The sequence below is a fragment of the Lepisosteus platostomus genome, chromosome 5, assembly GCF_059453375.1.
Source record: "Lepisosteus platostomus isolate fLepPlt1 chromosome 5, fLepPlt1.hap1, whole genome shotgun sequence".
Classification (NCBI taxonomy): domain Eukaryota; kingdom Metazoa; phylum Chordata; class Actinopteri; order Semionotiformes; family Lepisosteidae; genus Lepisosteus; species Lepisosteus platostomus.
Window position 1 is genome coordinate 3583056 of NC_142615.1, and position 25443 is coordinate 3608498.

General features: G+C 55.4%; 1 protein-coding gene across 26 annotated transcripts; it reads left to right on the forward strand.

Moving 5' to 3' along the window:
* Positions 1-245: 245 nt before the first annotated feature.
* Positions 246-24497, forward strand: LOC148662525 (uncharacterized). 26 transcript variants are annotated; one of them, XM_088631216.1, is made up of 22 exons: positions 246-430; positions 590-792; positions 3984-4094; positions 6236-6274; positions 6420-6458; positions 6604-6642; positions 6788-6826; positions 6966-7010; positions 11784-11822; positions 11968-12006; positions 12152-12190; positions 12336-12374; positions 13344-13436; positions 13602-13661; positions 15037-15096; positions 16802-16861; positions 17369-17431; positions 18833-18901; positions 19858-19914; positions 20731-20787; positions 21453-21515; positions 23032-24497. In XM_088631216.1, the coding sequence occupies exons 3-22, from the start codon at positions 4040-4042 to the stop codon at positions 23040-23042; spliced, it is 1005 nt and encodes a 334-aa protein (XP_088487342.1). In that variant the 5' UTR covers positions 246-430; positions 590-792; positions 3984-4039; the 3' UTR covers positions 23043-24497. The 26 variants fall into 26 exon arrangements, with proteins under 26 accessions (XP_088487342.1, XP_088487365.1, XP_088487343.1 ...); XM_088631217.1 differs by lacking the exons at positions 246-430; positions 590-792; positions 6966-7010; positions 11968-12006 and having other exon boundaries at positions 3950-4094; positions 12146-12190; XM_088631220.1 differs by lacking the exons at positions 246-430; positions 590-792; positions 6966-7010; positions 11968-12006 and having other exon boundaries at positions 3950-4094.
* The last annotated feature ends 946 nt before the right edge of the window (positions 24498-25443 follow it).

Below are 25443 nucleotides of genomic sequence, written 5' to 3' on the forward strand. Positions count from 1 at the left end.
TGAAAACCGGGGGGATCTTTCACGCAGGAAATCAAGAGTTCCCTAAACGCTTCGGACAGAACGGCAAGATTAACCCCCGTGTGGTCTTTCTGTCTGACATCGAGAAGCTCTCTCTCTCTCTCTCTCTCTCTCTCTCTCTCTCCAGATCACTTCTCCTCCCCCGCGCTGGCTCCTGTACTGGCCCGCGGCCTCAATATCATCTTTCCGGACTGCCGGGCCGACACCGAATCGCCCCCCCCCCCCCAACGGAGGCCGAGGGGGTGAACCTCACGGTGACGGCCTGTTCCACGCCCCCGCCACTCTTGGTGGAAAGAACTACTTCTTAATGACTGCTTAATTCCCCCCGGCTCCTGTCCTCCTGTCTGCTTTGAAAAGTGAAGGTCGAACCGTCAATATCAACCTCCGCGGACAGTAAGAAGACAAAAAAAAGGTTAGTATATCTCTACAAAAATGAACGAAAGAGCAGAGTTTTCCCCAATTTTCCTAATGACGCTTGCCAGCTCACGAGCTACCTGTTGCATGCTTCAGAGAAGTCCAGTCACGCACGCTTGCTCACAGAGCCTCTGTGTCTTTATTTTCACCCCCGCAGTGGTGTTGCAGAGGGTCTCACCTGCGAACTGGAGAGTCCCGCTGACACAGGCCAGAGAGACGAGCAGGAGGAGGGGGAGGCCGGAGGCTGCTGTCATGGTGTCTGCAGGGAGCTCTGTGCTCAGACTGACCCGCAGAAGGACCCACCACTTCCTATTCAACAGCCTGCTGCTGCCCCTGTGTGTGTGTGTGTGTGGGCAGGGGGTGCGTGTCTATACGAGGAGGAGTGTCTGTATATACTGTACCATACACACACACTGACTCCTCCAGCACCAGGACTGGACAGCCCTGCTTTAAAGACCCCTGGAGACTCTGCAGACACACACACACACTGACCCCTCCAGGACCAGGACTGAACAGCCCTGCTTTAAAGACCCCTGGAGACTCTGCAGACACACACACACACACTGACCCCTCCAGGACCAGGACTGGACAGCCCTGCTTTAAAGACCCCTGGAGACTCTGCAGACACACACACTGACCCCTCCAGGACCAGGACTGGACAGCCCTGCTTTAAAGACCCCTGGAGACTCTGCAGACACACACACACTGACCCCTCCAGGACCAGGACTGGACAGCCCTGCTTTAAAGACCCCTGGAGACTCTGCAGACACACACACACACTGACCCCTCCAGGACCAGGACTGGACAGCCCTGCTTTAAAGACCCCTGGAGACTCTGCAGACACACACACACTGACCCCTCCAGGACCAGGACTGGACAGCCCTGCTTTAAAGACCCCTGGAGACTCTACAGACACACACACTGACCCCTCCAGGACCAGGACTGGACAGCCCTGCTTTAAAGACCCCTGGAGACTGTGCAGACACACACACACACTGACCCCTCCAGACCAGGACTGGACAGCCCTGCTTTAAAGACCCCTGGAGACTCTGCAGACACACACACACTGACCCCTCCAGGACCAGGACTGGACAGCCCTGCTTTAAAGACCCCTGGAGACTCTGCAGACACACACACACTGACCCCTCCAGGACTGGACAGCCCTGCTTTAAAGACCCCTGGAGACTCTGCAGACACACACACACACACACTGACCCCTCCAGGACCAGGACTGGACAGCCCTGCTTTAAAGACCCCTGGAGACTCTGCACACACACACACACTGACCCCTCCAGGACCAGGACTGGACAGCCCTGCTTTAAAGACCCCTGGAGACTCTGCAGACACACACACACACACTGACCCCTCCAGGACCAGGACTGGACAGCCCTGCTTTAAAGACCCCTGGAGACTCTGCAGACACACACACACACACTGACCCCTCCAGGACCAGGACTGGACAGCCCTGCTTTAAAGACCCCTGGAGACTCTGCAGACACACACACTGACCCCTCCAGGACCAGGACTGGACAGCCCTGCTTTAAAGACCCCTGGAGACTCTGCAGACACACACACACTGACCCCTCCAGGACCAGGACTGGACAGCCCTGCTTTAAAGACCCCTGGAGACTCTGCAGACACACACACACACTGACCCCTCCAGGACCAGGACTGGACAGCCCTGCTTTAAAGACCCCTGGAGACTCTGCAGACACACACACACTGACCCCTCCAGGACCAGGACTGGACAGCCCTGCTTTAAAGACCCCTGGAGACTCTACAGACACACACACTGACCCCTCCAGGACCAGGACTGGACAGCCCTGCTTTAAAGACCCCTGGAGACTGTGCAGACACACACACACACTGACCCCTCCAGACCAGGACTGGACAGCCCTGCTTTAAAGACCCCTGGAGACTCTGCAGACACACACACACTGACCCCTCCAGGACCAGGACTGGACAGCCCTGCTTTAAAGACCCCTGGAGACTCTGCAGACACACACACACTGACCCCTCCAGGACTGGACAGCCCTGCTTTAAAGACCCCTGGAGACTCTGCAGACACACACACACACTGACCCCTCCAGGACCAGGACTGGACAGCCCTGCTTTAAAGACCCCTGGAGACTCTGCACACACACACACACTGACCCCTCCAGGACCAGGACTGGACAGCCCTGCTTTAAAGACCCCTGGAGACTCTGCAGACACACACACACACACTGACCCCTCCAGGACCAGGACTGGACAGCCCTGCTTTAAAGACCCCTGGAGACTCTGCAGACACACACACACACACTGACCCCTCCAGGACCAGGACTGGACAGCCCTGCTTTAAAGACCCCTGGAGACTCTGCAGACACACACACTGACCCCTCCAGGACCAGGACTGGACAGCCCTGCTTTAAAGACCCCTGGAGACTCTGCAGACACACACACACTGACCCCTCCAGGACCAGGACTGGACAGCCCTGCTTTAAAGACCCCTGGAGACTCTGCAGACACACACACACACTGACCCCTCCAGGACCAGGACTGGACAGCCCTGCTTTAAAGACCCCTGGAGACTCTGCAGACACACACACACTGACCCCTCCAGGACCAGGACTGGACAGCCCTGCTTTAAAGACCCCTGGAGACTCTACAGACACACACACTGACCCCTCCAGGACCAGGACTGGACAGCCCTGCTTTAAAGACCCCTGGAGACTGTGCAGACACACACACACACTGACCCCTCCAGACCAGGACTGGACAGCCCTGCTTTAAAGACCCCTGGAGACTCTGCAGACACACACACACTGACCCCTCCAGGACCAGGACTGGACAGCCCTGCTTTAAAGACCCCTGGAGACTCTGCAGACACACACACACTGACCCCTCCAGGACTGGACAGCCCTGCTTTAAAGACCCCTGGAGACTCTGCAGACACACACACACACACACTGACCCCTCCAGGACCAGGACTGGACAGCCCTGCTTTAAAGACCCCTGGAGACTCTGCACACACACACACACTGACCCCTCCAGGACCAGGACTGGACAGCCCTGCTTTAAAGACCCCTGGAGACTCTGCAGACACACACACACACACTGACCCCTCCAGGACCAGGACTGGACAGCCCTGCTTTAAAGACCCCTGGAGACTCTGCAGACACACACACACACACACACACACACACTGACCCCTCCAGGACCAGGACTGGACAGCCCTGCTTTAAAGACCCCTGGAGACTCTGCAGACACACACACACTGACCCCTCCAGGACCAGGACTGGACAGCCCTGCTTTAAAGACCCCTGGAGTACCAGCTGGCCTGGCGAGACATCAGGGCCAGAGCTGACGGTTTGTGTTGATTCTTCCCTTCCTCTGCCTGTTGTTTCTGTCGGCGGGGCTGTGGTTTACCAGCAACGCGGACGGTTTCTTCTTCCTGACGCGTGAAACCCAGGGGGGATGGCAGAGCCTCGCCCTCCCCACTCTGGGCGTGTGCTGACTGCCTCTCTCTCTCTCTCTCTCTCTCTCTTTCCCTCTCTCACACACACACGCAGCATCCCGCGGCTCTGGAAGCCAGAGTGCGCTGGCTCTGCGCTCGGGGCGGTCCGCCATGAGAGGGCTCCTCGTGCTGGTCCCCCTCCTGCTGGGAACCGCCGCCGCCACAGGTGAGTGAGGCTGACCGCCTGGGATCCGTCTGGGTGGAGTCTGCACGTTCTCCCGCGGTTTTGCCACGGTGGGGGGGGGGGGTCTCGTTCCTCTTTCCCGAGTCGTGGCTGGGTGAAGCCGCGTTTCCTGAGTGGCGACCGGGTTAGGGCTCGGGTCCCGCCGGGCACCCTGGGCCCACAGCTCAGGGGGGTGGGACGCCAGGAGCCTCCGGTCGCACAGTAATCCAGGCAAGAGGGTACAGGACAGTAGAGTACAGTAGAGTAGAATACAGGACAGTATAGAGTACAATATAGTACAGTAGAGTACAGAACAGTATAGAGTACAGTACAGTAGAGTAGAGTACAGTAGAGTACAGGACATTTAGAGTACAGTAACATGGAGGTACAGTAGAGTACAGTACAGTATAGTACATTAGAGTAGAGTACAGGACAGTATAGCGTACAGGACAGTAGAGTACAGTAGAGTAGAATACAGGACAGTATAGAGTACAATATAGTACAGTAGAGTACAGAACAGTATAGAGTACAGTACAGTAGAGTAGAGTACAGTATAGTACAGTAAAGTACAGGACAGTATAGAGTACAGTAACATGGAGGTACAGTAGAGTACAGTACAGTATAGTACATTAGAGTAGAGTACAGGACAGTATAGCGTACAGGACAGTAGAGTACAGTAACGAAGAGGTACAGTACAGTAGAGTACAGTACAGTAGAGTACAGTACAGCAGAGGTACAGTACAATAGAGTACAGGACAGTAGAGGTACAGTACAGTAGAGTACAGTACAGTAGAGTACAGTTAAGTACAGGACTACAGGAACTACAGGAAAGTAGAGGCAAAGTACAGTACAGTAGAGGTACAGGAAAGCAGAGTATAGTAACATAGAGGTACAGTACAATAGAGTACAGGACAGTAGAGTTACAGTACAGTACAGTAGAGTACAGTTAAGTACAGGAACTACAGGAAAGTAGAGGTAGAGTAGAGTACAGTAGAGGTACAGGACAGTAGAGTATAGTAACATAGAGGTACAATACAATAGAGTACAGGACAGTAGAGGTACAGTACAGTACAGTAGAGTACAGTTGAGGTACAGTACAGTAGAGTAGAGTACAGTTAAGTACAGGACTACAGGACTAGAGGCAAAGTACAGTACAGTAGAGTACAGGACACTAGAGTACAGTACAATAGAGGTACAGGACAGTAGAGTACAGTACAGTAGAGGTACAGGACAGTAGAGTATAGTACAGTACAGTGGAGTAGATTTATTGTCCACTACAAGTGGAAATTTGTCTGAGGCGTCCCCCATTACAAACATGACAACTAGTCAAAACACACAGCATACAATCCGTCACAGACATGAAAGAAGAACAACGCCTCAGGCCTGAAACGCACTCGCAGGTCCCGCCCAACCGACCCCAGGGCAAATACCTGGTCTGAACTAATCCTGCAGCGTTCACAGCCCGTGTTCAGCACCCCTACGGGCTGAATGGGCTTTTACCCACAGTTCTGACTGCACTCGGGAAAACGTCAGCCACAGGCAGAAGCAACAGAACATCGGAACTCAGAGGGGGGCAGGGGATGATACTTCAAGAGCACGCGTCTGCAAACGAGCAGTGGCGATCCACTCCCCTCGTTAGCGCGTCCGCTCATCGGGAGATCTGTGTTTAGAGGCGTGATCAGGGCCCGTGAGGACTGAGGTACAGCTGAGCCACAGGCTCTGTGAACAGACCAGCAGCCCTGGAGAGAACTTCCTCTCTCTCTCTCCCTCTCTCTGCGTCTCTCGAACCGCCCTCCCTCCCTCCCTCCCCCCCCCGGCAGCAGAGAGCCCGACCGGAGGCTCGAACCCGCGACCCAGCATGTAGATCTGCAAGGGCTTACGATCGCTACTGAGCGGTCATCGCCGGTCGAAGGGGGTGATGACGTCATTCCCACCCCTGCTGTCGGGAGAACGTGCCCTCTCCCTTCGCCACAGCCCAGTGGGAGTCAGGACTGAGGATCCAATTCCTCCTGTAGTATCAGACGTCCGTGAGATCAGTGTGTTCTGGGTGTGAGAGTCTTGTCTCTCAGTGTCTGTGATCACACTGTCTTCACAGTCCAGTCTGATCTCTCGGTTCTCTGACTCTCCTCTGTCTTCTGATACAGGTTCTACAGCTAATGCAACTGCAACAACCCTGAACTCAAGTGAGTAGGACTGAGGTCCACTTTGCTGTTTTTCTTACTATAGTGGTGTGATGAGAGTCCTGTCTCTCAGTGTCTGTGATCACACTGTCTTCACAGTCCAGTCTGATCACTCAGCTCTCTGACTCTCCTCTGTCTTCTGATACAGGTGTAAAACCTTCTACAGCTACATCACAGCCTGTCTCAAGTGAGTAGGACTGAGGTCCACTTTCCTCTTTTTCTTACTATAGTGATGTGATGAGAGTCCTGTCTCTCAGTGTCTGTGATCACACTGTCTTCACGGTCCAGTCTGATCACTCAGCTCTCTGACACTCCTCTGTCTTCTGAAACAGATTTTACAACTACTGGAACTGTGACAGACCTGAACTCAAGTGAGTAGGACTGAGGTCCACTTTGCTGTTTTTCTTACTATAGTGGTGTGATGAGAGTCTTGTCTCTCAGTGTCTGTGATCACACTGTCTTCACAGTCCAGTCTGATCACTCAGCTCCCTGACTCTCCTCTGTCTTCTGATACAGATTGCACAGCTAATACAACTGCGACAACCCTGAACTCAAGTGAGTAGGACTGAGGTCCACTTTGCTGTTTTTCTTACTATAGTGGTGTGATGACTGTCTTGTCTCTCAGTGTCTGTGATCACACTGTCTTCACAGTCCAGTCTGATCACTCAGCTCTCTGACTCTCCTCTGTCTTCAGATACAGATTGTACAGCTAATGGAACTGCAACAACCCTGAACTCAAGTGAGTAGGACTGAGGTCCACTTTGCTGTTTTTCTTACAATAGTGGTGTGATGAGAGTCTTGTCCCTCAGTGTCTGTCCCTGTGTAAAGTGATCACACTGTCTCAACCTTCTGCAGCTACAACACAGGCTGACAGACGCGAGCAGGACTGAGGTCCCCTTTACTGTTTCGGAGGAGTGGTCACTGTCACTGTCACTGTCGGGGGCAGAGTGGAGTGGCGCCGGTCGCCCACTGCATCCCGGCACCCCGCCGGCGGCGGCTCGACTCGTCGTGCCTGGGGCAGGCAGGCGGGTCGATTTCCGAGCGCTCGGATGGCCGTTCTCGGCACGTTTTCTGAGGCAGCACCATCGCCGACGTGGCGCCGCGGCGGTGGAGGAGGGGGGGGGTTGGGTGTCAACGACCTCACGGGGGGAAGCAGGGTTCAGCTCGGCCGCGTCAGGTTGAGGAGGAATTTGCATGTGCGATTTTTAGCCCCTGCGGTGCGGCGGAGCCTCTATTTAAACTTCCTGCCTCGCCAGCTGCTCTTCAACGGCGCTTCCTCTTTCTTCACCGCGCACTGATCTGCTTTCCGGAACGGACTCCCATTTTCGCCCCCCCCCGGTTAAACCCCCCCCAAACCAAGAGTCTTTCATCTTGAACAGGGGAGACTACAGGACATGACACCCCCACCCAGTGTTCAGGGTCCCCGAAGGTCTCTGACCAAGTCAACCCCCACCCCCCCCGGATCTCTTCGGAAGGAACAGCGAAACACGGAGCACAGGGCGCCAGTAGGAAACGGGGAGCGAGAGGCGCTTCTGTACACAGAGGGTGGCGGGGGTGGGGAACAAGCTGCCCAGCCCTGTGGTTGAAGCCGATACCCTGGCTTCTCTCCAGACACAGCTGGGTGAGCTCCTCCAGTCAGGACAGGGGGCTCTTCTGTACACAGAGGGTGGTCGGGGTGGGGAACAAGCTGCCCAGCCCTGTGGTTGAAGCCGATACCCTGACTCCTCTCCAGACACAGCTGGGTGAGCTCCTCCAGTCAGGACAGGGGGCTCTTCTGTACACAGAGGGGGGTGGGGGTGGGGAACAAGCTGCCCAGCCCTGTGGTTGAAGCTGATACCCTGACTCCTCTCCAGACACAGCTGGGTGAGCTCCTCCAGTCAGGACAGGGGGCTCTACTGTACACAGAGGGGGGTGGGGGTGGGGAACAAGCTGCCCAGCCCTGTGGTTGAAGCCGATACCCTGGCTTCTCTCCAGACACAGCTGGGTGAGCTCCTCCAGTCAGGACAGGAGGCCCTTCTGTACACAGAGGGGGGTGGGGGTGGGGAACAAGCAGGCCAATTTTCGAGAGGGGCCGTGTTCCTCAGCCAGAAGAGGTCTGCTGGGTTGGCTCTGTCAATGCCCCTGAAGGATCCTGAATGGCCTGCCCACCAGGGTCTCCGGCCACACCCCCCTTTAAAACGTCACTGAGGCAGCGGGGCATGATGGGATATTGCGCGGGATTTCTAGTGCTATTTCCCTCTCGGAGGGAGTTCAGTGTCCCAGCGGTGAAGCGATATCACCAGGGCCCAGACCCCGGAGTCTGACCTGCCCTCCGGCGAGCGTCTCTCCCACGGGACACTCGAGACACACGGGGACATTCTGCCAGCAGGTGTGTCACCCTGCAGCTCCCAGCTGGCAGCCCCACTGGAGCCCAGCAGGTGGGAGCCTGGCCAGTACCTGGAGGGGAGACCCCTGGGAGAGCTGAGGCTGCTGCTGGGAGAGGTGTGAGTGGGGCCAGCAGGGGGCGCTCTCACCCTGCGGTCCGTGTGGGTCCTGATGCCCCAGTATAGTGACGGGGGACACTGGACTGTAAGAAGGCACCGTCCTTCGGATGAGACGTCAAACCGAGGTCCTGACTCTCTGTGGTTGTTAACAATCCCGGGGTGTTACCGAGCGAGACGCACTGTTCGCGTGTCCCTGTCCCCTCTGTGCTATGATTCCGATTGCCGTTCCGATCCGCATCGGGGAGTCGGATGAGCAAACGACCGAGGTAAAGAGTTAAAAAAGCGCACGTCCCAGGTGGTGACAGCGAGGGGAGGTGAGAGGCAGGGAGACGAGCCCGGCGCTGAGATGTTATGGTCTTTTATTCGTCCAGGGTGTGTGTGTGTCCTGTGATGGACTGGTGTCCTGTCCAGGGTGTGTGAGTGTGTGTGTGTCCTGTGATGGACTGCTGTCCTGTCCAGGGTGTGTGAGTGTGTGTGTGTCCTGTGATGGACTGCTGTCCTGTCCAGGGTGTGTGAGTGTGTGTGTTGTGTCCTGTGATGGACTGGTGTCCTGTCCAGGGTGTGTGAGTGTGTGTGTGTGTCCTGTGATGGACTGCTGTCCTGTCCAGGGTGTGTGAGTGTGTGTGTGTCCTGTGATGGACTGGTGTCCTGTCCAGGGTGAGCCCTGCCTTGTGCCTGTTGCTTGCTGGGACAGACTCCAGCTGCCCCCTGAATGGGAAGACCTGTCTAGAAACCGGGTGAATCAGCTGCTGTTGTTTCAGCTGACCGTGGTCCTCGAAGGGTCCATTCATGTGGATGTTTCGAGGTACAGTGTCAGGTGTATCAGGTCCGACGGCCCTCAGAAGCCAAATACGCAGCTTAGTGCGGGGTCCCAGGGGGCGATTCTGGGCCCGGGGGACCTTCTGTGTGGAGTCTGCGTGTTCCCGCCTGCTCCTGTCCCTCACCCTCGCTCAGACCTGCTTGACACTTAAAGGCGACCGGTGTCTCAAAGACTCGTAGTCTTTCATTTCGTCTCCTCTGCGCTGTCGCGCTGGGGGGGGGGGGGTTGCGGACTGGGCGCTGTTCACAGACCTGGGTGGAGCCATGAGGAAGATGATGAGCGAGAGGAAGCTGCTAGTTGGGGGGGCTGATGAAGCCGAGCAGCGGGTAGCGGTCTCTAGATCTGCTTCTTTTTCTCCGAACTGGTAGAAAAAAAAATAGCCGTTCACCACTTCTCCTTTCTTGTTTAGCAGGAAATGGGCTGGGTTTGGCCGATGCTCACAGGAAGCAGAGCTCTCCTGGTGTCTCAGTCCCCTCCTGATTGCAGCCTAGATCACAAGCACGCACTCGCACACAGACGCACACAGATATCCTTACGTGTGCATGCCTCTTGTGCACTCACACACACCCCTGTGCACGCATACCCCTCGCACACTCACACACACCCCCGTGCACACATACCCCCTTGTGCACTCACACACACCCCTGTCCACACATACCCCTCGCACACTCACACACCCCTGTGCACACATACCCCTTGTGCACTCACACACCCCTGTGCACACCAACCCCTCGCACACTCACACACCCCTGTGCACACCAACCCCTCACACACTCACACACCCTTGTGGACACATACCCCTCGCACACTCACACACCCCTGTGCACACATACCCCTCGCACACTCACACACCCCTGTGCACACATACCCCTCGCACACTCACACACACCCCTGTGCACACATACCCCTTGTGCACTCACACACCCCTGTGCACACATATCCCTCGCACACTCACACACCCCTGTGCACACATACCCCTTGTGCACTCACACCCCCCTTGCACGCCCACATACCTCCACACAAGCACACACACTCCTGCGTGCACACACATCCTTAGGCATCGACGCACACACGCATCCCTATACACTCAAGCGCACATATGTTCCTACATGCACTAAACGCACTGCTGCCTGCACACACAGGGGCAGCAGCAGGCAGTGAAATAGGAAGTGGTGGGTCCTTCTGTGGGTCAGTCTGAGCACAGAGCTCCCTGCAGCACCATGACAGCAGCCTCCGGCCTTAATGAGCTTGGGACTCGCAATCACAAAGCCTTGAGGGCAAAGGGTTCGAGTGACATTAATAGGAAAGGGGGGCAGAAAATGTCGTCCTACCTTCTGGTTAGTGGGTTATGGGTTTGTGAGTCTCCATTGCAGATACTGCTGTTGTACCTTGGAAGAGGAAGAATTACCCCAGTGAATCCAGTCCACCTGCCTGTATGAAACCTGTACAGCCCAGAGTATCGCCGTCCTACAGCCCCAATGCACAGCAGATCAGGGGCAGGAGAGAGAGACTGTAGATCAGACTGTACAGCCCAGAGTGTCTCCTCCTACAGCCCCAACACACAGCAGATCAGGGGCAGGAGAGAGAGAGAGACTGTAGATCAGACTCTACAGCCCAGAGTGTCTCCTCCTACAGCCCCAACACACAGCAGATCAGGGGCAGGAGAGAGAGAGAGACTGTAGATCAGACTGTACAGCCCAGAGTGTCTCCTCCTACAGCCCCAACACACAGCAGATCAGGGGCAGGAGAGAGAGAGAGAGACTGTAGATCAGACTCTACAGCCCAGAGTGTCTCTTCCTACAGCCCCAACACACAGCAGATCAGGGGCAGGAGAGAGAGAGAGACTGTAGATCAGACTCTACAGCCCAGAGTGGAGTGTTTAGCCAGGACACCTGAATTAACATCAGTTAATGCCATGTGTTCCTGTATGTTTTGCTATGGGGAAAATCTTAGTTAAGGACCTGACATATGTGTTCTGACACCCTGAGAGGCAGCACAAATAGCGAGCTCTGTCACCCTCAAGGTCCCGTTAGAAGGGACATGTTTGGAAAGCTGAATGTTGATTGAGGTTCACTTAGCTGTTTCATTAACTTACTGTAGTTGATGTGATGAGAGTCTCACTGACAGTCCGTGTGTCCTGTGATCACACTGTCTTCACAGTCCAGTCTGATCACTCAGCTCTCTGACTCTCCTCTGTCTTCTGATACAGGTGTAACACCTTCTACAGCTACATCACAGAATGTCTCAAGTGAGTAGGACTGAGGTCCACTTTGCTGTTTTTCTTACTATAGTGGTGTGATGAGTCTCTTGTCTCTCAGTGTCTGTGATCACACTGTCTTCACAGTCCAGTATGATCACTCAGCTCTCTGACTCTCCTCTGTCTTCTGATACAGGTACAAAACCTGATACAACTACAACCCAGCCTGTCTCAAGTGAGTAGAACTGAGGTCCACTTTGCTGTTTTTCTTACTATAGTGATGTGATGAGTCTCTTGTCTCTCAGTGTCTGTGATCATACTGTCTTCACAGTCCAGTCTGATCACTCAGCTCCCTGACTCACCTCTGTCTTCTGATACAGGTGTAACACCTTCTTCAACTACATCACAGACTGTCTCAAGTGAGTAGGACTGAGGTCCATCTTGCTGTTTTTCTTACTATAGTGATGTGATGAGAGTCCTGTCTCTCAGTGTCTGTGATCACACTGTCTTCACAGTCCAGTCTGATCACTCAGCTCTCTGACTCTCCTCTGTCTTCTGATACAGGTTCTACAGCTAATGCAACTGCAACAACCCTGATATCAAGTGAGTAAGACTGAGGTCCACTTTGCTGTTTTTCTTACTATAGTGATGTGATGAGATTCCTGTCTCTCAGTGTCTGTGATCACACTGTCTTCACAGTCCAGTCGGATCTCTCAGCTCTCTGACTCTCCTCTGTCTTCTGATACAGGTGTAACACCTTCTACAGCTGGTCACTCATACAGACCTACATGTCTCACTGATAAGACTGTGTTGGTCAGTTACTGGTCAGTTAGCAGCTCCTGACAGGCACTGGTCACTCATACAGACCTACATGTCTCACTGATAAGACTGTGTCGGTCAGTTACTGGTCAGTTAGCAGCTCCTGACAGGCACTGGTCACTCATACAGACCTACATGTCTCACTGATAAGACTGTGTCGGTCAGTTACTGGTCAGTTAGCAGCTCCTGACAGGCACTGGTCACTCATACAGACCTACATGTCTCACTGATAAGACTGTGTCGGTCAGTTAATGGTCAGTTAGCAGCTCCTGACAGGCACTGGTCACTCATACAGACCTACATGTCTCACTGATAAGACTGTGTCGGTCAGTTACTGGTCAGTTAGCAGCTCCTGACAGGCACTGGTCACTCATACAGACCTACATGTCTCACTGATAAGACTGTGTCGGTCAGTTACTGGTCAGTTAGCAGCTCCTGACAGGCACTGGTCACTCATACAGACCTACATGTCTCACTGATAAGACTGTGTCGGTCAGTTACTGGTCAGTTAGCAGCTCCTGACAGGCACTGGTCACTCATACAGACCTACATGTCTCACTGATAAGACTGTGTTGGTCAGTTACTGGTCAGTTACCAGCTCCTGACGGGCACTGGTCACTCATACAGACCTACATGTCTCACTGATAAGACTGTGTCGGTCAGTTACTGGTCAGTTAGCAGCTCCTGACAGGCACTGGTCACTCATACAGACCCTGGTCAGTATGACTGTCAGTCTCTGTGTTGTCTCTGCAGACTCTGTCTGGTACTTCACCGCAGCAGGAGTGGGGGTCCTCTTCATCTTCGTCTGTCTGGTCACTCTGAGAGCAATGTGCTGCAGAAAGAGAGGTACAGCATGTATAATTCAGGGGTTCCCAGCCCAGGTCCTGGGGTCCCTCCTCCTCCCTGCCCGCCCGCCTCCTGGTCTTCCTTCCAGCCGAGATCTGCGTCTGTCCTGTCCCTCGGCCTTAAGGTCCTCAGTTGCTCAGGGTGCAATTGCTGTCTGTGTTGCAGACGTCCCGGTCTCCAGTACGGACTACGAGGTGGTGGGGATGCCCAGACTGCTGAAGAAAGGTAGCGCCCCCCCCCGCTGATATCTGTGCTAAAGAGGGGGTGCAGCCCCTGGGTACCCCTGCCGCCAGAATAAAGTGAGAGGTTCTGGTGTTAGAGAGCCCTGATTCGGGAGAACCCCAGCCCAATCAGTACCCTGTCTGTACCCTGCTCCAGTCAGTCCAGGGGTCTGTGACTCCGGTCTAGTCAGTCCGGGGGTCTGTGACTCCGGTCCAGTCAGTCCAGGGGTCTGTGACTCTGGTCCAGTCAGTCCAGGGGTCTGTGACTCTGGTCCAGTCAGTCCAGGGGTCTGTGACTCCGGTCCACTCAGTCCAGGGGTCTGTGTCCCTGGTCCACTCAGTCCAGGGGTCTGTGACTCTGGTCCAGTCAGTCCAGGGGTCTGTGTCCCTGGACCAGTCAGTCCAGTGGTCTGTGTCCCTGGTCCAGTCAGTCCAGGGGTCTGTGACTCTGGTCCAGTCAGTCTAGTGGTCTGTGTCCCTGGTCCAGTCAGTCCAGGGGTCTGTGTCCCTGGTCCAGTCAGTCCAGGGGTCTGTGTCCCTGGTCCAGTCAGTCCAGGGGTCTGTGTCCCTGGTCCAGTCAGTCCAGGGGTCTGTGACCCTGGTCCAGTTAGTCCAGGGGTCTGTGTCCCTGGTCCAGTCAGTCCAGGGGTCTGTGACCCTGGTCCAGTTAGTCCAGGGGTCTGTGTCTTGGAGAGCCCCAGTCTAGCTGTCTGACTAGTTTTCATAAGTAAAGGCAGCACTGGTTCCAGACAGAGACCCCAGGGGTACTGACTCTCCTGACTAGTTATCGTTAGTAGGAGTCGCACTGGTTCCAGACAGAGACCCCAGGGGTACTGACTCTCTTGACTAGTTATCGTTAGTAGGAGGTGCACCGGTTACAGACAGAGACCCCAGGGGTACTGACTCTCCTGACTAGTTATCGTTAGTAGGAGTCGCACTGGTTCCAGACAGAGACCCCAGGGGTACTGACTCTCCTGACTAGTTGTCGTTAGTAGGAGTCGCACTGGTTCCAGACAGAGACCCCAGGGGTACTGACTCTCCTGACTAGTTATCGTTAGTAGGAGGTGCACTGGTTCCAGACAGAGACCCCAGGGGTACTGACTCTCCTGACTAGTTATCGTTAGTAGGAGTCGCACTGGTTCCAGACAGAGACCCCAGGGGTACTGACTCTCCTGACTAGTTATCGTTAGTAGGAGTCGCACTGGTTCCAGACAGAGACCCCAGGGGTACTGACTCTCCTGACTAGTTATCGTTAGTAGGAGTCGCACTGGTTCCAGACAGAGACCCCAGGGGTACTGACTCTCCTGACTAGTTATCGTTAGTAGGAGTCGCACTGGTTCCAGACAGAGACCCCATCCCTGTCCTGTTTTCTCTCCCAGAGGCCACGGCAGTGGACAGCAAGGAGACGGAGTACGCCCTGGCTCAGGCCCCCAAGCCAGGTAAGAACGGGGGGGGGGTGGCGAGAGGGATGGGGTGGGAGTTGGGGAGTGAGGACCTAACCAATGGCAGACCTCCGGCCGCTTGGTGTGTCATTTCATGCGCCGCCCCTAACTGCACCTCAGCCCTCGTCCACTGCACCCCCCGCAGGCCCCCGGATCCAGCAGATGTCGCTCCTGACTTCCAGAGGGTCTTGCCCGGGAGACACTGCTCACCCCGTCCGCTCTGCGGGCGGATCGCGTTGGAGACCCCGGGTTTTGGGGGCGACGCGTCCGCCGCGCGGCCTGTGGTGGGTGGCTCGCTCGCCCATCACAGCGGGTCAGCCGTCGGGGGGACTAGTGAGCAGGAAGGGCCCTCCTTTCGCCTCACAGTTCGTGTGGACGTGGTCAGACCAGGTGCTGGCAAAATCGGTGGAGACTTCCAGCACGTTCCCCAAGTTCACTATATTATTATAATAATAATAATCAACTTTCTTTCATATAGCGCCTTTAAAGGGGGCTTCTCAAAGCGCTTGACAGGACGACCACAACACTAAATAAGGAGACTACGCCAGATCAAACACAATGACAGCACACAGAGGAGACCGGGGGTGGTGGCACTAGGAGAAGCAGAGGGGTGAAGGATGAGACCAGTTCAGGAGAGGCTCTTCTGAAGGAGAGGGTTTGGAGTCTGGATCTGAAGGAGCTGAGAGAAGGAGGCTCTCTGATATCCTGGGGCAGAGAGTTCCAGAGCTTGGGGGGCGCAGCGGGAGAAGGCCCTGTCACCCCTCGAGTGTAGACGGGCTGGGGGGACAGACAGGAGAGCAGAGTCAGAGGAGCGGAGGTTGCGAGGTGGGGAGTAGGGCGATGATAGCTCAGACAGGTACTGAGGCGCCCAGCCACGCAGAGCCCTATAGGTGAGCAGGAGGATTTTAAAAGTCCACACGGAATTTGACCGGAAGCCAGTGCAGGGACTCCAGGACAGGAGTAAGGTGAACACCTGCACCGGACCTGGTCAGTCTTGTGCTCAATCTGGATTATTTGTCGATGCCTTCAATGAGTTTATTCTGTCATGGGATTTTCATAACCGCCGAGAACTTGAGACTGCAGCTCCCCTTTAAGACCAGCCCAGACCTGGAGCAGACTAGCCCCACCTTGTGGCTACAACTGGTACAGCAGCTCCTCCCAAAAAAAACATTTTTGTTGCTCGATGCAATTCTGTACCTGATCGAATCAGGTGCAATTCCTCGCACCTGAAGAAGGCTCCACGGCCGAAACGTTGTGTTTTCTTCCTTCTCTTTTTCAGCGTGGAATAAACCTGTTACTTGTTCCTTTGCAGCCTACCCCTGCAGACCCAGCTCCCCGCCTGAATATTATTGACCTGCTGCTTGATCAATAAGAATAACGACAAAACCCGTTGAAGATCAGAGGCTCTTGCATAGCTCAGCTAGTTTTGCTTTCTTTCCTTTTTTTGAAATCCAAATGCCCTCTTTTCTTCCCCCTCCCGATTCTTGTAACCCATCTGTGATGATGATGATGATGATGATGATGTTTGAAATAAAAGACAGTTCATGACTATGATGGAAAATGACTTCCACCAATCAGTCTCCCCACCCCGAGGCCATGCGTAATAAACCTCATGCGCTCAATACGCGTCCTGAAATGTATTATTCGGAGAAAACCAGGAGCTGTTTCGTGTCTCTCGGAGATATCTGTTTTGTCTCTTCAGAAGCCCAGGAATCTGACTACACAGAGATCAAGGATGTCAGTCTCGTCAAAGATGAGAAAGGTCTGTTTTCTCTCTGTTCTGCACTCTGTGTCTCTTGTCCCGTCTTTTCTGTTTGTTTGTTTTTTACTGAGGGATCTTTAAAACGATCTCCTCTCCCTCTCACTGTGTCTCCTGTCCTGTTGTGTGTGTTGATGACTGAGGGGTCCTCTGTGATCTCCTCTCTCTCACTGTGTCTCCTGTCCTGTTGTGTTTGTTTGTTACTGAAGGGTCCTCTGTGTCCCCGTCCTGTTGTGTGTGTCTTTCTCTCTCTCACTGTGTCTCCTGTGCTGTTGTGTATGTTGATGACTGAGGGGTCCTCTGTGATCTCCTCTCTCTTACTGTGTCTCCTGTCTCTGTTGTGTGTGTTGATGACTGAGGGGTCCTCTGTGATTTCCTCTCTCTTACTGTGTCTCCTGTCCTGTTGTGTGTGTTTATTACCTCGGGATTCTCTGCGATCTCGTCTCTCAAGCTGTGTCTCCTGTCTCTCAATAAAGTGACTTCGGGGCTCTTCACACGTTTGTGTTCTAGGTGGGGAAGAGCCCGCGGACTCCGACTATGCGGTCATCAGTGAGGTGGAGACAGGAGATAACAGTGAGTGAGAACAATCCTGGAGAGGGGGTATTGGTGCTTCCTCTTTCTGTCACTTCCTGTTCCTGTTCTCGTTTCACTTCCTCTTTTTGTCACTTCCTGTTCCTGTTCTCGTGTCACTTCCTCTTCCTGCTCACTTCCTGTCCTCGGAAGCAGAGCGCAGCACAGAGCACACGTTGTCACAGGAGGCGGTTTTTTTAACGGGAGACACAAGCGAGACAGTGACTGTCTGCACAGCGCTGTCGCTGTTGCTGTTGCTGTTGCTGTTGCGTTCGGATCGCTCCAGGTCCTGCTGGAATATACACGGGGCTCCTGGCTGTCCGAGCTGGGGGTTCCTCAGGAGTTCAGGAAGAAAAACTGCCCCCCCAGCTCCGACATAAATCATCCAGGTGGGGCTGCACATTGGTGGCGGTAGTGGGATTCCCTATGACCTGTAAAGCACTTTGAGTGGAGTGTCCAGAAAAGCGCTATATAAGTGTAAGCAATTATTATTATTATTATTATTATTATAAATCAAACGGAGTCACCCGATTGGCTGTTGTCAAGGAGGGTCAGTCCCCATTCGTCTGACCTGGTGGGGTGCAGCGAAGAGCTTGATTTTTAAATATAGCGCCTTCATCTCCTTCACTCTGATTGCTACCCAGCGCAGGGCGTACAGGAATCGATCCCATGGCCTGTGGGGGTCGGGCACTTTGTTTAGTTAGCGGCCCCGATGGCGGTGCTGTAGACCAATCATTATTCCAGGCTGCAGCTCCCCCAGCAACAATAATATAGCTTGGGTGGCTTGTTCCACGCCTCCACCACCCTTAGCGAAAAGACTGGAGGAGAGAGGCCAGAATATTGGCTTTTAACCACACGGCTGGGCAGCTTGTTCCACACCCCACTACCCTCTGTGTACAGAAGAGCCTCCTGTCCTGACTGGAGGAGCTCACCCAGCTGTGTCTGGAGAGGAGCCGGGGTATCGGCTTCAGCCACAGGGCTGGGCGGCTTGTTCCCCACCCCCACCCCCCTCTGTGTACAGAAGAGCCTCCTGTCCTGACTGGAGGAGCTCACCCAGCTGTGTCTGGAGAGAAGCCAGGGTATCGGCTTCAACCACAGGGCTGGGCAGCCTGTTCCCCACCCCCGCCCCCCTCTGTGTACAGTAGAGCCCCCTGTCCTGACTGGAGGAGCTCACCCAGCTGTGTCCTGAGAGAAGCCAGGGTATCGGCTTCAACCACAGGGCTGGGCAGCCTGTTCCCCACCCCCGCCCCCCTCTGTGTACAGTAGAGCCCCCTGTTCCCGGGGTGACACTCACTCCCACGCCGTCGCCCGCGGGTCCGCTTCTCCCGAAGGCCGTGGAAGGGGGCGCCGCGGGGGAGGCCGCCGCCTGACGCCGGGCCCCCCTCCCTTCTTCTCGTTTCCCAGAAGCGCCGGAGGGTCCGACGTCCGAGTACGCCCTGGCCCAGGCCCCGCCCCCGGCGTCCGCGGAGCAAGGTGAGGGGTCCGCGTGCGTGGCCGTGCGGCGACCGTCGGCGCGGCTGTCGACAGCTCGCTGTCTCGGGGGGGGGGGGGGGCTGGGGGTGTCGCTAAGGCCGCCAGTCGTTCCTCATTTTCCTCCCTCCCCTTCCCCCCCCGGGAAGCGTCGCAGGGGCAGACTGTACAGGCAGGAGAGCGTTCCTTCGAGACCTCGGGCGGTCAGGTGACCGGACTCTTGCCCCACCGAGGGGTCACACCGATCGGAGTGTGTTATTGAACTCGTTGTCGCTGCTGCTGCTGGTGCTGCTGGTCCGGGCCCGTGTTTCCGGTGTTGCCCGAACGCCTCGGTTTCCTTCGTACCGAGTGGGCGTGTCGCTGCGCTCGTGGAACCGAGCCGAGCTGATCGCGTCTGCGCGCGCGTCTGCGTGTCTTTGCGTCTGTCCGCGTGTGTGTGTGTGTCTGTGTCCAAGTCTGGGAGTGTCTGTGTGTGTGTGTGTGTGTGTGTGTGTGTGTGTGTGTGTCTGTGTCCAAGTCTGGGAGTGTCTGTGTGTGTGTGTGTGTGTCTGTGAGGGTGTGTCTGTGTTTGTTTTTCTGTCTTTGCGTGTCTGTGCTTGTCTGTGTGTGTGTGTAACCCTGCTCTCCTCTCTCCTTTCTCTGTGTGTGTGTCTGTGTGTCTGTGTGTGTGTGTGTGCGCGTGCGCTTGTGTGCTTGAGTGTGTGTGTGTGTAACCCTGCTCTCTCCTCTCCTTTCTCTCTGTTTGTGTGCGTGTAACCCTGCTCTCCTCTCTCCTTTCTCTGTGTGTGTGTGTGTCTGTGTGTCTGTGTTTTTGTGTGTGTGTGTGTTCTTGTTGTGACTTTGCTCTGTGAAGTTTCCCACCTTGTGATCCTGGGTCGTCTCTGGGACCTGTGACAGGACAGGCAGCAGGTTTGTGACCCTCCACTGGGGCAGGTGCCTCACTGCGCTTGTCTCACCAGCAGGGGGAGCTGTGGAGCAGGACTACGCCACCGTCACTAAACCCAAGAGCGCGCAGGGTAAGAGCCCCAACCTGCGCCCCGCCTTCTCTGTCTGATGGCCTGGCCCCCTCCTCCCATGAGACAGAGGAGAAGACCAGAGCTGTTGCTGTTGCACCATCTGCGCGTCTGTATCTCTGTGTGTCTGTGTCTCTTTGTGTGTGTGTGTCTGTGTATCTCTGGGCGTGTGTGCGCACGTCTGTGAGTGTGTGTATTTGTGTGGTTCTGTGTGTCAGTGAGTGTCTCTGTGTGTGTGCCTGTGCATTTCTGTGCGTGTGTGTGTGTCTGTGAGTGTGTGTATTTGTGTGGTTCTGTGTCTGTGTGTCAGTGAGCGTCTCTGTGTGTGTGTGTCTGTGTATTTCTGTGCGTGTGTGTGTATGTCTGTGAGTGTGTGTATTTGTGTGGTTCTGTGTCTGTGTGTCAGTGAGCGTCTCCGTGTGTGTGTGTATCTGTGTATCTCTGTGTCTCTGTCTGTCTGTGTCTCTTTGTGTGTGTGCGTGTATCTGTGCATTTCTGTGCATGTATGCGTATGTCTGTGAGTGTGTGTATTTGTGTGGTTCTGTGTCTGTGTGTCAGTGAGTGTCTCTGTGTGTGTGTGTGTTTCTGTATCTGTGTCTGTGAGTGTCTCTGTGTGTGTGTATACTGTATGTATGTCTGTGTGTCTGTGCATGTGTATCTGTATGTTTTTCTGTCTGTGCGTGTGTGTGTCTGCGCGCGCTTCTGACTCACATCCCATCCAGGGTTCCCCACCTAGCGATCCCGGGATCGTCTCTGGGACGGGTGGCAGGTCTGTGACCCTCCACTGGGGCAGGTGCCTCATTGTGCTTGTCTCACCAGCAGGGGGAGCTGTGGAGCAAGACTACGCCACCGTCACTAAACCCAAGAGCGCGCAGGGTAAGAGCCCCCCCCGTCTGAGTCTGACGGTTCTCTTGTTATAAGAGCACGCCACAGTCGCAGGGGATTGTGGGACCGTTTCAGAGCGGTCTGACTAAACTGGAGCAGGAGCTCCCTCTTTACACACAGAGCCGTGGGGGTGGGGAACAAGCACCCCAGCCTTCACACCCTGACTTCTTGGCTCTTTCAATCACACAGCCGGGCAGCTTGTTCCCCACCCCCGCCACCCTCGGTGTACAGAAGAGCCCCCTGTCCTGACTGGAGGAGCTCACCCAGCTGTGTCTGGAGAGAAGCCAGGGTATCGGCTTCAACCACAGGGCTGGGCGGCTTGTTCCCCACCCCCGCCCCCCTCTGTGTACAGAAGAGCCTCCTGTCCTGACTGATCCGAAATGCCAGATGACATCCTCAGATCAACTAGCTACAAATGGCCACCTCCCGTTCTCCGCCTGTGTTATTTTCCTAAAGGCCGGATCCCTTATATGTAATGATATCTGATTTATTACATCATGAAATCGTTTATTTCGGCAGTCATTATTACATTAGATGTATAAGTCACCACTTTTGTATTGTCGCCTGCACAAGCCCGAAACTCGGGACACCCTCTGTCAGCAGCCGGAGAAGAGCAAGGACATTCCCTCTGTTTTCTCCCCGTCTGCCTGTTCCAGGTCCCGCGGCCCCAGCGGATTCGGAATATTGCGTCTTGCAGGACCTCGGACAGACGGAAAACAGTAAGGATTCTCCCCCGTTTAAGGTTTTAGAATGCAATTCCCCGGGTTTGACCCGGATGTTATATCATTTTAGTCCAGGGGTCTGTGACCCTGGTCCAGTCAGTCCAGGGGTCTGTGTCCCTGGTCCAGTCAGTCCAGGGGTCTGTGACCCTGGTCCAGTCAGTCCAGGGGTCTGTGTCCCTGGTCCAGTCAGTCCAGGGGTCTGTGTCCCTGGTCCAGTCAGTCCAGGGGTCTGTGTCCCTGGTCCAGTCAGTCCAGGGGTCTGTGACTCTGGTCCAGTCAGTCCAGGGGTCTGTGTCCCTGGTCCAGTCAGTCCAGGGGTCTGTGTCCCTGGGCCAGTCAGTCCAGGGGTCTGTGACCCTGGTCCAGTCAGTCCAGGGGTCTGTGTCCCTGGTCCAGTCAGTCCAGGGGTCTGTGTCCCTGGTCCAGTCAGTCCAGGGGTCTTTGTCCCTGGTCCAGTCAGTCCAGGGGTCTGTGACTCTGGTCCAGTCAGTCCAGGGGTCTGTGTCCCTGGTCCAGTCAGTCCAGGGGTCTTTGTCCCTGGTCCAGTCAGTCCAGGGGTCTGTGACTCTGGTCCAGTCAGTCCAGGGGTCTGTGTCCCTGGTCCAGTCAGTCCAGGGGTCTGTGACTCTGGTCCAGTCAGTCCAGGGGTCTGTGACTCTGGTCCAGTCAGTCCAGGGGTCTGTGTCCCTGGTCCAGTCAGTCCAGGGGTCTTTGTCCCTGGTCCAGTCAGTCCAGGGGTCTGTGACTCTGGTCCAGTCAGTCCAGGGGTCTGTGTCCCTGGTCCAGTCAGTCCAGGGGTCTGTGACTCTGGTCCAGTCAGTCCAGGGGTCTGTGTCCCTGGTCCAGTCAGTCCAGGGGTCTGTGACTCTGGTCCAGTCAGTCCGGGGGTCAGTATGCCTGGTCCAGTTAGTCCAGGGGTCTGTGACTCCGGTCCAGTCAGTCCAGGGGTCTGTGTCCCTGGTCCAGTCAGTCCAGGGGTCTGTGTCCCTGGTCCAGTTAGTCCAGGGGTCTGTGACTCTGGTCCAGTCAGTCCAGGGGTCTGTGTCCCTGGTCCAGTCAGTCCAGGGGTCAGTGTGCCTGGTCCAGTCAGTCCGGGGGTCAGTGTCCCTGGTCCAGTTAGTCCAGGGGTCTGTGACTCCGGTCCAGTCAGTCCAGGGGTCTGTGTCCCTGGTCCAGTTAGTCCAGTGGTCTGTGACTCTGGTTTTGAGAGAAGCCGGGGTATGGGCTTCAGCAGCATGGCTGGGCAGCTTGTTCCCCACCCCCACCACTCTCTGTGTAAAGAAGCACCTCTTCCATGCACGCCTGTCACAGGGAGGGGCTGCCCAGGTGAGCCTATCTCACATGCAATGGCGGCTCAGCCCTGATAGCCCTTGGGGGCAAAAGCGATGGTCTATGTCGAGAGCGCTTCCCACTAACCAGGTACAATGCAGGACACTGCGGGTTGTGAACTGTGCCGCCCCCCTCTGTCACGCAGCCTGATCAATCAGAACCCGTTTAACTTTCTCCATTACAGAACCTGACTGAGCGGAACCCGCGTCCGACCCCGGGGGGAATCGACGGGACACTTTTATTTTTGGAGAAACTTTATTTGTTTTGCCAACAACAACAACAACAACATTTTCCCCTTGAAATCCTCCTCCTCCTCCTCCTCTTCCTCCTCCTCCCCGAAAGACCTCCCCAGTCCGCTTCGGACGGGCCCCATCAACTCGGTACGGGCCCCAGGGGACCAGTTTAACACCCTTCGGCTCCGGGGGTGCGTGGAGAGACCCAGAAACCCACAGACGCCCTCTTCATCCCCCGGGACGCCGACGCACACTGAAATGTTTCGCTTCCGAACTGCTGTGGTGGAATAAGACCTACAGAGTCTGCTGTGCATATGTGTGTGTGTGTGTGTATATATATATTACTTTTGTATGTGTTTTTTTTTTAATTGATATTTGTGTGCTTAATGTTAGCAACAGATGTCGCCAGCCATCGTAGTCAAAATAGGAACAGAAAATGGTTCAGCCCATTCGGCTCAGTTTGGTACACTGTATGTATAATATTTAATTGAACCAAAGAACTTATGCAGCTGTGTCTGTGTGAGAGAAGCCAGGGTATCGGCTTCAACCACAGGGCTAGGCGGCTTGTTCCCCACCCCCGCCACCCTCTGTGTACAGAAGAGCCCCCTGTCCTGACCTGGAGCATTTCACCCAGCTGTGTCTGGAGAGAGAAGCCAGGGTATCGGCTTCAACCACAGGGCTGGGCAGCTTGTTCCCCACCCCCGCCACCCTCTGTGTACAGAAGAGCCCCCTGTCCTGACTGGAGGAGCTCACCCAGCTGTGTCTGGAGAGAGAAGCCAGGGGTATCGGCTTCAACCACAGGGACTGGGCGGCTTGTTCCCCACCCCCGCCACCCTCTGTGTACAGAAGAGCCTCCTGTCCTGACCTGGGGGAGCTCACCCAGCTGTGTCTGGAGAGAGAAGCCAGGGGTATCGGCTTCAACCACACGGACTGGGCGGCTTGTTCCCCACCCCCGCCCCCCTCTGTGTAGAGAAGCGCCTTCGATCCTCAGTTGGAAGTGCACCTCCCTGTAGGTTCCACTTGCTGATGGTGATCTCTGGCTCGGCTCTGCCCATCGGCCCTGAAGAAGTCCTCTGGGTTGGCGCTGCAGCGCCACGGAGGTTGATCAGGAATCGGGAGCACCTGGGCCGGGTCCACTCACACTCTCGTAGTGTATCGGACTGCTGCCCCCGGGGGGCACTGTCCCGCCGGCCTTAATGCTCTGTCTGCAGGACGGGGAAGCCCTTAACGCATCCAGCCGGGCAGTTCAAGGCTCGGGCGGCAGAAACACTGAACCCTCCTGGCCCCGAAAAGACCGGAGCTGGGCAGTCCTGACCGAAGCCGATCGGGAACGGACTTCTCCATGTTTTGCCGGGCCGAGCTGGAAGCTCTTGTATCTGGCTGTGGTGTGAATTGCATTAAAGTTTAAGGATGGGCACTAGTATCATCAGACATCTTTGTGTAACCCCCACCCCACACACACACACACACAGACCCGTGGTACTGTGAGGGAGTCTACGTTCCTGACTAGACTGTACAGCTGAACTGTCCCTGGGAGGCTTCCGTAGGGAGCAGCCATTTTGGCTCTTGCGGCCATCTTGGCTCTTTTTTTATATTATAATAATAATAAAAATTATAATAATTGCTCACACTTATATAGCGCTTTTCTGGACACTCCACTCGGAGCTCTTCCCAGGTCAGGGGGATCCCCTCCAGCCCCCCCAGTGTGCAGCCCCCACCTGGATGATGCTCCAGTCCGCTCAGCACACAGCAGCTCTCAGTGGGGAGGAGAGCAGAGGGATGGAGCCAGTTCAGAGAGGGGGGTGATTAGGAGGCCATGATGGGTAAAGACCAGGGGGGGAATCAGGCCAGGACACTGGGGTAACACCCCTACTCTTCTCCAGAGACACCCCGGGATTGTTAATGAGCACAGGGAGTCAGGACCTCGGTTTTACGTCTCATCCGAAGGACGGCGCCTGTTTACAGTCCAGTGTCCCCCGTCACTGTACTGGGGCATCAGGACCCACACAGACCGCAGGGTGAGAGCGCCCCCTGCTGGCCCCACTCACACCTCTCCCAGCAGCAGCAGCCTCCAGGTACTGGCCGGGCTCCCACCTGCTGGGCTCCACTGGGGGGCTGCCAGCTGGGAGCTGCAGGGGGATATGGCTGCTAGCAAACCACTATATGGCCTACAGTCAGCGTGTCTCTTTTTAGGGAAAAGGCCAGTGGACAAGTGGACAGGGACAGTGAGTCGGAGGCACAGAGATGCAAGTAAATGACACAAAGCAGTTGGCGTTGTTTTCTAGGTTCGAAATTAGACCAGGCATCTTTTATAGTTGAGGGTTTCTGTCTGGAGAAGAAAAGAGGGATTGTTCTTCACAAGG

Coding starts and splice junctions, on each gene's coding strand:
- LOC148662525 (XM_088631216.1), top strand. CDS start 4,040: ATGAGAGGGCTCCTCGTGCTGGTCCCCCTCCTGCTGGGAACCGCCGCC. Junction 6,275..6,419: donor TGCAACAACCCTGAACTCAA/GTGAGTAGGACT, acceptor CTTCTGATACAG/GTGTAAAACCTTCTACAGCT. Junction 19,915..20,730: donor TAAACCCAAGAGCGCGCAGG/GTAAGAGCCCCA, acceptor TTGTCTCACCAG/CAGGGGGAGCTGTGGAGCAA.